At 37.5% G+C, this 16,146-nt stretch overlaps 1 protein-coding gene across 3 annotated transcripts in view; it reads right to left on the bottom strand.

Annotated features, from left to right (window-relative positions):
• The window catches only part of adam12b (ADAM metallopeptidase domain 12b), a 106,268-nt gene that overhangs the window by 53,019 nt on the left and 37,103 nt on the right, over window positions 1-16,146 (bottom strand). For all 3 annotated transcript variants that reach the window (XM_058399816.1, XM_058399814.1, XM_058399815.1), the window contains exon 4: window positions 3,725-3,797. In XM_058399816.1, coding sequence (XP_058255799.1) covers window positions 3,725-3,797 — 73 coding nt within the window. The remainder of the gene's footprint in view (window positions 1-3,724; window positions 3,798-16,146) is intronic.

Genomic DNA, 16,146 nt, shown 5'->3' with positions numbered 1-16,146 from the left:
GCAAAATCTTTACTGGGTGATATATATATATATATATATATATATATATATACATACTGTATATATATACCCATACATACATAAGAGAGACTATTATAAAGAACACGATGCAAGAGAAGTTCTAGCTCTATAGCCTACTGATTGGAAGGTTGTGAGTTTAAATCCCAGCACCAAGAATCTGGGCCCTAAGCTTTGATTAAGATAAATGTACATAGCTCTGGATAAGGGCATCTGCCAAATACTGTAAATGTCCTCTGCCAAATGCTGTAAAATAAATAACAAGACACTTCTGTTTTGTTCTTCTGTTATTACGCTGTTCTGTACAATATAAATACACATACCATTGAATACCATTTGATGTCAATATTAAATGTACAATATGATTTTATGAAATTAATAACTGTGTCAATCATCCACATTTATTATGAGCAACAGCCACAGTGCTTTTCAGCATCCCTAAGCTTCAGGCATGTTGCACCATTGCCACTAAATCTTAGTGGTGAGAACTTCTAGTTTAGCATGTGAAAAACTGAAGGGAAAAAATGAGCAAGCAATTTTTCCATACATAGCAAATCATGATGATGGCGATCTTGGCTATTTCTGTCACATTAGTTTGCACTATTAGTTATTTTTTAGATTTCTATATCTTCTAAAACTTTAAAAATATTACAACCTTGGAGGCATGAACCAAGAGCAGGTACGTTTATTAATGTGCTGTTCAGACAAATTAGGCCCACTGAAATTAAGCAAATACCAAAAGAATTAATACTGATGACTTTCCTGTGTCTTCATCATAGCTGATTATAAAAACCCTATTATTCATCCCAGCATCCTAAAATATTCAGTCTTTCTCTAACTCATCTTTTCATTTCTGTAAGTATGTCAGCAGATAACAGCAGTGGTGGAGCAGCACCTTTGATTGGTTTAAAACTAACCATAGTGACTAGCCCAAAGCTCACACCATGAATATACTCAACGCTGCTGCTAGATTTACATAGCATGATGGTTACTTAGATTGGGTTATGATTTCCCCTTCAATAAACCCTTGCCTAACTGACTTATAGTGATGTGTCAGCCATGTGAAATTTCTGTTTGAGCTTTTGGTGATCTTTACATTTAATGTACATTGTGAGACAGATGTGACAATATGTGCTGAACAAAAATGTTCAAATCTTTTCAAAATGCTGTAGCATTGCAAGATTACCAAAAACAAACATTTGAAAATGAACAGGTAGTAAAAATGAGCGCTAAAGGTACACTATATGGCCTTAAGTACGTAGACACCTGAGCATCACTGTAGCCATGATGTTGGAAGCATGCAATTGTATAACATCGAGGGCCTGACCACACTAATGCTCTTGTAGCTGAATAAGCACAAATTTTCCATCACTATGCACCAAAATCTAATGGAAAATATTTCATAAAAGAGTGGAGGTTATTATAACAAGTAATGTGTCAAGTGTCCATAAACGTTTGGACATATAGTGTAGTAGACTGATTAAGAAGCATATAAATTTAGCATCTGTGCTAACCAAACTGGAATCCACTCTAAAATAGATTTACTCTTTTATTAACACCTTGTAGCATGCCTTTTAGACAGATGTATTCCACTTCTTTAACAGGTTTAATGTTTCAGAATATAATTATGTAATAAGGATTTTGATAAAAACCTAACATAAAATGACATGATAATGAGACAGAGAGAGAGAGAGAGAGAGAGTGTGTGTGAGAGAGAGAGAGAGAGAGAGAGAGAGAGAGAGAGAAAGAGAGAGAGAGAGAGTGAGAGAGAGAGGGTAGGCACCACATATAGCCTAAAGTATAAAAAAAATCAATATAATTTAAAAAAAAAAAATTCTTCATGGTTATTCCTTTTTATTTGTGGCTTTAAAAAGCTTCTTTAAAAATTCTTTAAAACGTACTATGTGTTTTTGTTTAGGTTGCGGGAATAGAGGATTATATCAATTTTGAATAATTCATTTTGAATGAATTAACTATGAATTTGAAAGCCGAATGCTTATTTTATTAAACTGTCAGAAGCTCAAGGTTTGGTGATATGACAGAATAATGATTATAATGTTTGATCAGCTGGTCTGGATGGTCTTAATTAATGGTGTGCATAGCATCTGAAGTACTACGGGATTTACGGCAGCTTCCTTAAGACCGACTATACCAGCAGGAACAGTGTCTGCTGCACAGATTGACAGATAAAACAAAATCATGCAATTATGCCTGGCACAAACCCAGACCCCGACACACTCACACACACACACACACACATACACACATATACTGAATTCACTCATGACCAGGACTGAATATATCTGTGGGTGACTCAACTAATGACGTCCTAAAATAATGCACTAGTACCACAGGGCAAAGTCTGGGGCATGCATTAATAAACCAATCATCCTTTTTTCATGCAGTCCTTATATCCAGAAACACTAGGCATTCTGAGCATTAGTCCAACAGTGATGAATACATATACATCTGCAGGACATACAGACCAAAAATTAGTATCTGTGTGATAATGCGACTACAGGGGCTAATAAAACTAATAAAAATTCCATTTTAAAAGTTAGAAATTTTGTCATTGTTCAGGACAGGACAACAAAATTGCAGCTAGAAACTAAAGTTCAACCAAGGTACAATGATGATGGAAATACAGAAAAGGCTTTCAATACTACTAACGTAATTAATATTTAGGATAAAAAAGCACTTCATCACTTGAAGAGGAAACTTGACGGAAGAATAGAAAAAGAAAAAGAACTTCCTCGCATATAACATATAGTTAAAATAAATGTCATGTCTGAATCAGAAATCCAACTTTAAAGTTTTAGCTTATTCAGTCTTATGCTCACTGCACTTATTCAAATGATGGTTTGAATAAAAAAAAAAAGAAAAGAAACATTTCTAGTTACATTAATTTCTTTACAGAATGTGGAGCTGAAGGAATGTTCCTATTTGTGGTTTTCCGCTTTTTTGTCTCTGTCCTCAAATTGCTGGTATTTTAATTATAACTCACCAAAATGCCTGCTGTCAGTGTTTTCTGGACAAAAGGCCATGCATATTCGTTTTTTGATGAGAAAATGCAGATGGTGTATTTGACAGAGGAAGCAAGAAGACATTGTGTTGTCATGCTTGTCAACTGTCGCTTCATGTGCCGTTTTAATTATGTAACTCTGTAAGATCCAGCTGACCCAAACGAGGCCTGACAAATGTGTCGACACAGGAGCCGTGTTTTTTGCGAAGACGAGCATCTATCGGAGAACGCTGGGACACCGATTCAGGACAGTGATTGGCAAGCAAAGTTAAAAGTATTTCCATTATGTCCTTTAACAAGAATAGAAAAAGAAATGATGGTCAAATAGCTTTTGGAGCTTTTCTAAATGGAACTGTCAATCAACTTATCCCTCTTTATTAACCTCTGTTTTTGTACAATCATAGAATGATATTAAATTCTTTGCCCAAGCATTAATAGTCTTCAAAATGCAAAACCCTATAAACTAATTTCCTAAAGGACTTAGTAGTTTTCCTCACTATAAGTTTTACGAATACTTCCATCATGCCATCATATTCCTGTATTTCCACAAAAAACTGCCTGAAAGATGTACATAATCCTTTCTCACATTTCGATTATACTAAGTAATATATCTTTCAAAGCAATATACCTACTTATAGGTATACACTAACTTGTAATAACAGTTATGACTGTGAAGACCCTTACCATAGAGTTATGAGTGACTGCCTGTCCATCCTCTCTGTAGTGTGTTTCACTGTAATTGCTGCTAAAGAGACCCCTGCAAAAGAGCACAAAGAGCACACAAACATTAAAGATGGAGTAGATTTTTTATTTATTTTTTTTGCTTGTGTAAATAACTTCAAAATTATTTAGAACATGATGAAACTGTTTAAGCCATAACCTCAGGACAATAATATTATTTGGCTGAGAAAACCCATTTGGAAAACTGACTTCAGGTCTGGAATACTTTATTTTATATGTCTACTGTACATGGCGCTGTTGATGCTGGGGAGGTAGTGCTTTAAGAACATGGGCAGAAATGAAGGGTTGGGCTCAAGGAGTTAAAAATTATTCAACTGTCTATCCCAACGATTTAACCATTAGAGAGGCCATTGGAGAAAAAAAAAACATGATATTTCTTGGCCTAAAACAGAGCTTGCTGTGATGACTGATATACTGTGTGAAGAAAGAAAATGTGCATGGATATCACTTTACAAATATACAGTGCCTCATGAACATAAAATAAATGTTCATGTATATAATTCACCCCTGTAGGTATTCATTTTCACATTTTGTAGAGATATGCAGTGTAATGAATTGAAATAATTATAGATTAAGAATCTACACAAAGTATCCTGTAATATTAGGGGAGGACATAGTTTGGAAAATGTAAAAATATTTAAGCCATTGCTGTAAAACCTATAATTAGTTCTGGTGCAATCAGTTTCCATCAGATGTCACATAGTTAGATAAACGTAGACCATCTGCATGCAATTAAAATGTCACACGTCCTCACCACGAATACACCTGTTTCTGGATGACCCCAGAGTTTGTTAGAGAACATAGTTAAATAAATTGATCTTGACGATCAAGAAGCAATCAAAACAAATCTGGGACAAAGTTCTGGAAATGTCTCACTCGGGGTTTGGTGATAAACAAATTCCTAATCTTTGAACATCCCCTCAAGAATAATTACAACCATGATTATAAAATGGAAAAGTAATCGTGACACTATCATGACACTCCAAAAGGTCCACCACTAAAAGTAAATGGGTAAGAAGGGCACTATGAGCTATATCATCTATTTTCAAGACATACACTGATGAGGGGGGGAGTATTCACACACTTTTTTGTTATTTAATATACTTCCAGTGCATCTTCTTTTAGTGCTTTAATATACTTGAAGTACACTTGAAATTTACACACATACTGTTTTTGAAGTATTTATAGCGCTTAAAGAATGTATTCATTCATAAGCATCAACAAAGAATATGTTTAAAAAGAAAATAAACTGACAAGTAAAAAAGGATTTGGACAATTTCGGTTCAGTTGAATTACATTTTCGTTGTATAGAGTGTTTAACAATGGACACTGCAGCTTTCCATAAATAAACAAATTCAGGATATAGATTTTACATTTATTAATTCACCAATTTATCCCTATTGAGCAAGTTTGAGGTAGGTCTTTGAGATGATTTGAGGAAGAAAACCTGACTCAAAAGATAATATATAGTAATTGAATCCATCCTCATCTTGGTGACACTGGATAGTGTGATTATAAATCATTTCTCTTTTATAACTGTGTACCATATGGTCAAAAAGTGCAATGAAGTAACCAGGAAGCTATTCTGGCTTTAAGCCTTTTTTGTTGAAGTTACATACTGTTCACTGAGGCTTGAGGGCAAAACTGTTCCTATCAATTGCAGTCTAAAGACATCTCCAGTTGGTACCATCTACTGCTTTTCATGTATCTCTAGGCTGTCCATATGGGGCCATTCTCAGCAGCAGAATGTAACCTTTAAGTGATGAAAACTGTAAGTGATGAGAGGCAACATTAGTACTTTGCTGCAAAGTTGTTATTAGCAATTACAGTTTTGATGGTAATAAGTAATTCACTTTTCACTGCATAGTGGTTCAAATTTGGTTCAGTCCTACAATTACCTACAATTTTCCAAGGTTACCAGGGTCCCTCTAATGGACTTGAAATTTCAAAATCCTTCAGAAACTGTCAGTAGGATTCTAAACAGGTTATTGGAAATCCAGTCTTCTTAAGTTATGTTGGCTGTAGGTTTGGGTTGTCTTGTTGAAATGTTCATCCTCCTCCCAGATTTGGTTTCTTGGCTGCTATTAAATTCTCCTGTAGTGTGTCCCAATACATCACTCCATTCATGACTCCTTCTATGAAGTTTTAATGCCCCAGTACCCTCCATACTTCACCTACTTCCCGGCTCCATACTTCAGTGTGGGTATGACGTGTAGGGATCATACCCACAACCCTTTTATCTTTAAACATGATCAGTTGAATTATTGCTAACGAGTTCTACTTTTGTTTCTTCTGAGTATGAAAAGACATCCAAATTGTCTAAATGCTTTAAGAAGTACATCTCCAGGACTTTTGAGTGTAGGAACTGTACTGGTTGCAATTTCATTATAATTGTTCATTGCAATTTCAACTGAATGCAAGTTCATTGCTTACTTTTTCTGTATGTGTTTGATGTGTGTGACAACTTTCAGGTTGTCCAGAAACTTTTTGAGTGATGGCTATCAGTAGTAACTAGTATCACTATAGTAACTAGTATTATTTTAGTAACTAGTTTAGTAACTAGTATCACTAGTTTCGGAGCCTGGTTAAATCTCACATGTCCAGAGAGGATTAGCTATTGTCCCATAGATTTTCTACTGCCATATTTACCATAACAATTTTACTGAAAGGGAATGTTTAAGGCACTAACTGTGCCTTATTGGGTATGCTGGACTTCAACAATTTCCTTTTAAACATTTTTTTAAATCTGACATTTCATTTCATGATACCTGATATTCCAACAAATCTGGTTTTATGTTAAAACTGTAAAGAATTCAGAAATCATGGTGGTGGTCATACTTATAAGCTGCTTAAAAGCACCTGGTTAGACAACTTTAGTTATGTACAGTTATAAAAAGGAAATTATTTATAATAATTTATTCTAGTGTCACACACATGAGGATCGGTTCCCTCTGTAGTTGGGTTCCCCTTAAGAAAGTTTGTTGTCCTTTCATTGACTTAATACATGTTGTAAACCATGGCATCTTGATGGCCGGAGTATTGAGGTCAAGACTGATAAATTTCACTAAAACTGAGATAAAAGAGAAGGAGAAGGCATAACAATTACACTAAAAATCTAGGGATTACATTCAAAACACTGGAACACTGGTTTCACTGAAAAGATCGTATCAGTGCATCTAACTGTGGAATTGGATCAGTAAAATTAATGAAGCAAAACAAATATTTCATTTAATTAAAAAGCAAATAGATTGGAATAAAAAATGTTGAGCTCTGCTGCAGTGCTACATACTCACTGGTGGTGTTATTGCACCTCTGCCCTCAAGTTTAATTACTCTGGATTGCATTATCAAGTAACTAAACTGTTTAGGAGTAAAATAAAAGTAGAGCACCACACACACACACACACACACACACACACTCAAATACAGACAGTCCCAGTAGGGCTACCTGTTAATACTGCTGAGGTGATTACATTATGATTTCATCATATTCATCTGCATTACCAAACATAAAACACTTATGCATATTCTCCAGCACTAAGTGAGTTGCTGCTACCTCTGATGCATGCGTACACACACACACACACACACACACAGGTTTGGCTTAGATTTAGCTCTAGGCATAACATTAACTGCATTAATAATTATGTCAATGGAAGGTCTTCATAAGGATAGTCAGGCAAATATGGTGAGTGTGTGTGTGTGTGTGTGTGTGTGTGTGTGTGTGTGTGTAAAAAGATTTGTGCTAATCTTTCTTTGAATTACTTACATGCTGTTTATTTATTCCTGTGCTCAGGAAACATACTTTGTTCCAATTCTTGTCATTCTGTGCAAATAATACTGCAGTGAATATGTCCTATATAAACAAATAATTGAAACTTTGTATCTTGGCCTATATACAGTGCACAGCCATAAGCAGTAGCATCATGAATTTTAAACTGTTCTTATAGCTGCAGACACAAGCAGTTTGCAAAACTGCACAGTATTTGTCTTACTTCAGATACACTCCTTTGGTGTATTAGTGGTGTAACTATAGACACGGTTCACAACTCAGTAGCTTCTGAGTCTGGGCTTTTTTTTTTCAAGGATGTCTGACAGACAGCTAGGCTCAACACTCAGAAATCTAAACCTTATTGATTCCATATGGTATGTAGCTAATGTTTAAACGTGACACACTTCATTGTGGTGTGAAGCATGTGCAGTAATTAGAATTAATGATCCCTGTTCCAAATCCCTCCACCTGCTGCCCTATACACATGGGCTGAGGCATTTAAATAATTAGCATGCACAGATGATAGGTGATCATTTCAGAATCAGGAACAAGTTAGGGGTTGCTTGAGTAGTCATTTTTACTAGTTAACTTTTACATAGTTCAAACAAAAACTGTTTCCAGCTTTAATGCCAGGCTACACATATAACAATGAGCAATTTGACAAGCTGAATACAAATGAAATTATTAGTCGATCGCCCGTAGGAGGAAATTCAGGTATTCAGGAAGACCCTTTCAGTTCAGAAGAATGTTATATCCTAATTGTGCTACTGAGTGAGTATAAATTTTACAAATAGACTGGCTCACAATCATAGAATTTGAGAGGAGATTAGATATGAAATGAATAGCTTATGTGCTTATGTAGTTTAGAGTGTGTGTGTGTGTGTGTGTTTCTCCTTAGTTTGGCTTACTCAAATATTTACAGACAAATAATAATAATAATAGTAATAAGGCCCAATCAATGCAATAATTAAAAAATTATTATGTTACAATCTTTAAAACATACATGTAATATTGTTTACATGCAATGCGAGATGAGAACACCAGAGCTAACTGCTAAATCTTTGGCAATTGACTTGGTGCCTTTTTGTCGAGGCCACAGGCATTATCTACAGTGCATAATCACACATAACCATTCATTTCATATTGTCTATATCTCTCCATAAGTCATGACAGTTTTTACTTGCCTTGTGAGCAACTTAATGGATTTATGATTCGTTCACTTTTGAACTGCAACTTGGTTATAATTTCTGAATATGTGGTGATGAAAAAAATGACTATGTTTATGATGAGCCATTCATCATATCCTAAGACATGTATTTCAACAATGACAGACAATAGAGAAACAGTAATTAAGTTCAAACACATAAAAGGATTCCTGCAAATATGTCATTGTGTTCTTACAGCAAAGCCACATTTTCATCTAGAACTTGGACGACTACACTGGCTCATTTCCCATGTTTAAGTGAACTCCTCCTTCTGCAATCATTCACAGGGTAGACAGAATGATCTTCAGTTTCATTTCATTAGGCTTCAGTAATGAAATCTCAAGTGGTCTGAGTCCCGTTCTCCTCCATTAGATGGGGCCGGTGAAGGAGGAGCAGCATGTTGTTTTGAGGCCTCTTCAAAAGCACTTCCTAAAAGGCTCTGATGTGCTCTGAGAGCAGCTGCTGTGACACAGCTCCCAAATCTGAAATCCCAAACTGCTTGACTCCTCTCAACATGAACACAGAGTGAGATGGAAATGCAGGAAAAACTAAGGCAGGATTAAGAAGTTAGGAAGATCTATACATATACACTACACACACACACACATACATTAAGTATTTAAGATTATTAAATATATAATATTTCTATTACAATATTATATGGTATGGTTGAAATAACTCTGATTGGTGTAATGCAAGTGTTATATGCTGAATATCATATTAAAAAAATGAAAAGAAATGGCACTGTGCCCTACAATATTATTTTAAAAAAATGTGTAAGGCTAAACATTGGTATAGCTCTTTCTGGATCAGTAGTTTTTGCTGACAACTTAAAATTTATATATTTGATGTGATGGGTGACTAGATAAAATCATAGTATTTCGATTCATGGCCAATATAGTGCTCATGAGTCAGAACGTGATAAAACCAATGGGAATAGACAGATGGTCTCTTCTCCAACAGCTCTGGAGTGTGAAGAATAATTATAACTGCATAAACTTACTGTGCCAGTGTGTGTGTGTATGTGTGTATGTGTGTGTATGTGTGTATGTGTGTGTGTGTGTGTAAGTGTGTGTGTGTGTGTGTGTGTGTGTGTGTGTTTAGCTTCTGTCACTTGAGTGATATGTGTCATTAGGAACCTGTACTTTAACCTCAGCATTCAATACACAAACATTCACCTGAACCTATAATTACTTGCTCCACTAATTATCGCTCCAGCATGAGCGAAGGTCTTTAGTCGTCTGTAATCACAAAGTGCAAAAATAAGTTATATGTTCACACAGTACTATGTAGGCCTTGGGAACTGATGTCATGTCACACTGATTATGGGATTGTTCAACCATTCTGCTGGAGTTACTTCTTTTTCGCATGCTACAGACACATTTACACCAGCAAGAGCTTAAACAAATCAATACTTTTAGGACTTGCTGTTTCTAAAAGCGACTCAATGGAGAAGGGGTTGTACAAATCCAGAGGGATGCCAAGCAATGGCATATCAATAAACTTTGTTTTATTGACAGGTTGGATCTATACAAACTCCAGAAACAGAGTGGAGTTACAATCGGTGTATGCTACCTCCTCTCACATTTCAGGACATCATTTCACTCCTGCTTTGTTACTTGAGATCTGCAGATATACCGGAAAAAAAAAGCGCTTGAACACATTCGAAGCAATGCCACCTATTGTGCACCCTCAGTATATGTCCTGCTGTGTTAAAGGCATATAAAGATACACTATATTGCCAAAAGTATTCGCTCACCTGCCTTGACTCGCATATGAACTTAAGTGACATCCCATTCCTAATCCATAGGGTTCAATATGACGTCGGTCCACCCTTTGCAGCTATAACAGCTTCAAATCTTCTGGGAAGGCTGTCCACAAGGTTTAGGAGTGTGTTTATGGGAATTTTTGACCATTCTTCCAGAAGCGCATTTGTGAGGTCACACACTGATGTTGGACGAGAAGGCCTGGCTCTCAGTCTCCACTCTAATTCATCCCAAAGGTGTTCTATCGGGTTGAGGTCAGGACTCTGTGCAGGCCAGTCAAGTTCCTCCACACCAGACTCCGTCATCCATGTCTTTATGGACCTTGCTTTGTGCACTGGCCAGATGGAGAAGCGCAAAGTCGTGAAATTTCCTCGCTCCTAAATATTCCACAGTCAACTGTCAGCTGTATTATAAGAACATGGAAGTGTTTGGGAACGACAGCAACTCAGCCACGAAGTGGTAGGCCACGTAAACTGACGGAGCGGGGTCAGCGGATGCTGAGGCGCATAGTGTGAAGAGGTCGCCAACTTTCTGCAGAGTCAATCACTACAGACCTCCAAACTTCATGTGGCCTTCAGATTAGCTCAAGAACAGTGCGCAGAGAGCTTCATGGAATGGGTTTCCATGGCCGAGCAGCTGCATCCAAGCCATACATCACCAAGTGCAATGCAAAGCGTCGGATGCAGTGGTGTAAAGCACGCCGCCACTGGACTCTAGAGCAGTGGAGACGCGTTCTCTGGAGTGACGAATCGCACTTCTCCATCTGGCAATCTGATGGACGAGTCTGGGTTTGGCGGTTGCCAGGAGAACAGTACTTGTCTGACTGCATTGTGCCAAGTGTAAAGTTTGGTGGAGGGGGGATTATGGTGTGGGGTTGTTTTTCAGGAGCTGGGCTTGGCCCCTTAGTTCCAGTGAAAGGAACTCTGAATGCTTCAGCATACCAAGACATTTTGGACAATTCCATGCTCCCAACTTTGTGGGAACAGTTTGGAGCTGGCCCCTTCCTCTTCCAACATGACTGTGCACCAGTGACCAAAGCAAGGTCCATAAAGACATGGATGACAGAGTCTGGTGTGGAGGAACTTGACTGGCCTGCACAGAGTCCTGACCTCAACCCGATAGAACACCTTTGGGATGAATTAGAGCGGAGACTGAGAGCCAGGCCTTCTCGTCCAACATCAGTGTGTGACCTCACAAATGCGCTTCTGGAAGAATGGTCAAAAATTCCCATAAACACACTCCTAAACCTTGTGGACAGCCTTCCCAGAAGATTTGAAGCTGTTATAGCTGCAAAGGGTGGACCGACGTCATATTGAACCCTATGGATTAAGAATGGGATGTCACTTAAGTTCATATGCGAGTCAAGGCAGGTGAGCGAATACTTTTGGCAATATAGTGTATTGCTGTAAAAGGTTAATGCTGGCTATGATCGAAAGGTGTCAGAACACACAGTGTGGACTTGTAAGATGAATTACATTTTCTCTTAGAACATGTGGATGCCCATGTGCATCATTTCCCATGCACCCCTTCATAAAAAAAGTATTCCCTAAATGCAGTGGCCTCCATCAGCAGCAGCACTGTTCCAGACTGCAGAAACTGCTCAAGAAGGGTCCACGTAACATGTGTTGAAAAAGTTGACTTGGCCTCAAAATTCCCAAGATTCTAATGCGATCAGGTATCTGTAGGGTGTGCTGGACAAACAAGTCTGATCCGTACAGACCCTACCTCACAACTTACAGCACTTAAAAGAACTGTTGCTAAGAGCTTGGTGCCAGATACAACAGCACACCTTCAGTGGTTTCAGTGGAGTCCATGCTGTAATGGACTCAGAGTTGTTTTGTGGCTCAAGGGGTACTTACACAATATTAAGTAGGTGGTTTTAATGCTTTAATGGCTTATTGGTGTATTTCAGGTTTAACTAAATAAATACTGCATATCCACAAAAGTGTCCTGGAAGAAATTGGACACATGCCTTCATTTAAATCAGGAAATACATTTTGGCACTGTGTTTGCACAGTGGAGTTTTGTGTGTGTGTGTGTGTGTGGCTAAGTGGTAAAATTGATTCAGTCTGCCTCCTCTTACATAACTAAATCCCAGACTTCATGGGTGGTTGTCAGTAGAAGTCTGGCACAGACACATTGACAATACTTTAAATATTTTCTCAGTCTAGACTTATTCTGTCTCAGAGGGACAAACCTGGAGCAAAAGTGTAAAGATAATGAAAATGTTTGGATAATCAGCAATTGGAGCGGCTGAAATGGCTTATTTTGTTATAAATCTGTGCGCATGCGTTTTCACAGACAGAGCTTTAATAAGTTGCTGGGAGTTTGGCGGGATGAGTTAAGTATTCATTCTTCCATTTATTTCACTTTGATTTGGATGCTGTGTCCAGGCGGAATGTGTACTTCAAGTGCTTCTCTCTCTCTCTCTCTCTCTCTCTCTCTCTCTCTGTCTCTCTCTCTCACACACACACACACACACACACAACAATGTTCATTATAGCACTGTTTGTCTAATTCTGTGAATTTAAGGGGTTAAAGTAACATTTAACATCCCAGAAGCTTCTCTTCTGATATTAATGTAATGCAAACACAGCAAAGAATATACTATAACTAGTCACCTGCAGTGAGTGGAACCAGTTGAACATAAGGTCTATCATAGTTTAGTTTGGCCACTACAGTGAGATTGCAGTGATCTAAAATTGACAGTTGCCCCAAATAACAGTTTAACATAGATTTAAGTAATATGTTGACATAGTAAGACCTGCACAATAATACCAGAGGTGTAACATTACACTGTAAATATAACAACTCAGTGGGACCAAAGCTGCCATGCTCAGAGTAAAGCGCACTGATGTCTATAAATCCTTTTGTTTGTTTTTTTCAAGTAGCTATCCATGGTACATGATCAAGGAACCGCATAAATATGAGGGATTATAGAATTACAATTAGAGTATTGTATATTAGCCAGCATAGAAAGCTCATTCTTCAGGTAGTGAGTGCAAAATGTCAATTTGAGATAAATTGAGATATTGGATAGTTAGTATACAGCACAAATATTTTAAAACGTTTGCCAAGAATGGAAATGTAGCCTTTGTATGTTTAGCATTACTGTTGTATCTGTGACTGAGTTAGTGAGAGTTGGGTTTGAGTTAAAAATGTCCTCCAGAGTGAAACCTCTGTCAACTCTGAGAGATATGTGCTGCATAGAACTTTACATACCTGGTGTGTTTACTGTTAAGTGAACACACACATGGAAAAATGTCAGCTGTGTCAGGAGTAGCTGGAGGTTCAGCTGGGATATGAGTCAAGATTAATGTATACAGTCACAGAGAGAGAGAGAGAGAGAGAGAGAGAGAGACTTTATAGCATTATAGTAAATGGTAATGGAGACATATTTACCAAGACCTTGATGAATGTTTTTTATTGCACTCACAACCATCATGACTAGACACACAACCATCATGACTAGACACACAACCATCATGACTAGACACACACACACACACACACAACCTTCAAGACTTTAAACAACATCCCTTAGAAACATTCCTCTCTCTCTCTCTCTCTCTCTCTCACTCTCTCACACACACTCTCTTTCACACACACACACACACACACACACACACACATTAATCTCATTAGTTTCAGCTTTCCCCCCTCTGTCTGTGATTTACATATACTCTGCCACTGAACATACACACACATATATTACCCAGATTTATTGCTTGCTCCAAAATCCTAATTCTATTTCCACACACATAATTCTAGGTGATTTGAATACAGCATCACCCAGTTCTACCTTCACAATTCATGCACTGCTGCTGAGTGGTGGGATGAAATCCACAGAGGTGATCAAATATTTTCCAACGTGTCTGAATATAGTGCATGCTGTGCATGGATATAATGAAATGTCCAATCCTCAAGTCATTTTGCAAAGGAAACTCAGCCTGTTGACCTTTCAGGCATTCTGAGCCAAATCTCCCCTTACCAACACTCCGCCACTGTCAATTTAATAAAATAAACAACAACAAAAATTGACTGAGCCAACAGGACAGAATGTTATTTCAGAGGTGAAGTCTATGTAATATCCAGGTAAATGCAGCTAAAATAAACCTGCTAATGACCCACTAGGACTTGTGTATACCTGCTTAAAAATGCACAATGGGAAGTTGAAAACAAAACCTTAAGATTCTCCACAGACGTGAGTCAGACGGGTTTTGAAATGAATTACCACTAAGAAGGTGTCTTTTAGCTGAGTTTAGTTGTTGCCAGGCTGGAGTGTCTGGGGCAGAAAAAAGGTCAAAACACCATTATAATATCAAAGCTCCACAGAAAAACAGCCATGAAAAACATCTCTGAATAAGACCCTGGAGAGAGCATGCTTGGTATTAGCTTTGAACGGCAACTTTTGGCTAAGTAAATTTGCCCCATAATAAATCTTGATGGAAAATTATGTAAGCTTTTTTTTTTTTTTTTGGTTTGATTTTAGCAATATACAGTGCACAGTATACATACCCTGTATATATAGATTGCAGATAGGATATATGCCTCAGATGTGAGTCATGCTAAAAGAAAAGAAAAAATGTATTGATGAATGTATAGAGATACAGTACCTAGCAAGATAAATGTTACTCATAAGTTTTGTGCTAGTAAGGTGAATATTCCTAACTGAGTTTGAAGCTGTATTAGATAACAGTTCAGCTATGATTATTTATTTTGGTGTGAATTATACTATAGCTTTTGAACTGTAATGCCATTGTGTGTCTTAAGGGATATTCCCTTTACTATGATATCTAATTATATAAATAATACTACCTATTCCCTGTAACACTGTATACCGTCCAATCTACTACATTCCTGGTATCTTTGATTATCTATAGTCAGCTCCAGAAATGTTGGCCTCATTCATTAAAATGTGTTAAATTAAAAGCTAAATTAAAATAAGTAATATTTTGAGCTCAAATATATATGATGGTGTATATTATTATTTTATCACTACATTTTCCAAACAATGGCAGCACAGTGGCTTAGTGGTTAGCATGTTCACCTCACACCTCCAGCGTCCTGAGTTTGAGTCTTGCTCCTGCTCACTGTGTGTGTGTGGAGTTTGCATGTTCTCCCTGTGCTTGGTGGGTTCTCTCCCACAGTCCAAAGACATGCTTCTAGGCTGACTGGAGTCTCTATATTGCCGTGTGTGTGCCCTGCGATGGGTTGGCACTCCGTTCAGGGTGTATCCTGCCTTGATGCACGATGACGCCTGAGATAGGCACAGGCTCCCCGTGACATGAGTATAGATCGGATAAGCGGTACAGACAATGAAATGAAAAAAACAAAGAGAAAGCAAAAAGAAAGACTAAAACTTGCTGCAAAATAAAGGACAGAATGGGCTTCTCCTTAGATATTATTGATTGTTATAATGGCACAGTGACACGAAAGATAAAGTGCATACTTTTTGAGGAAGCAATGTAGATAGATAGATAGATAGATAGATAGATAGATAGATAGATAGATAGATAGATAGATAGATAGATAGATAGATAGATAGATAGATAGATAGAGCTGCCTAAATACACTCCTAGCATGACTATTGCACAAGTGCTGAAAGGACAGTGCCACTTCA

This window comes from Hemibagrus wyckioides, linkage group LG09 (assembly GCF_019097595.1).
Source record: "Hemibagrus wyckioides isolate EC202008001 linkage group LG09, SWU_Hwy_1.0, whole genome shotgun sequence".
Classification (NCBI taxonomy): domain Eukaryota; kingdom Metazoa; phylum Chordata; class Actinopteri; order Siluriformes; family Bagridae; genus Hemibagrus; species Hemibagrus wyckioides.
Note: the sequence above shows the minus strand (reverse complement) of the source record. Positions and strands in the feature narration are given on the sequence as shown.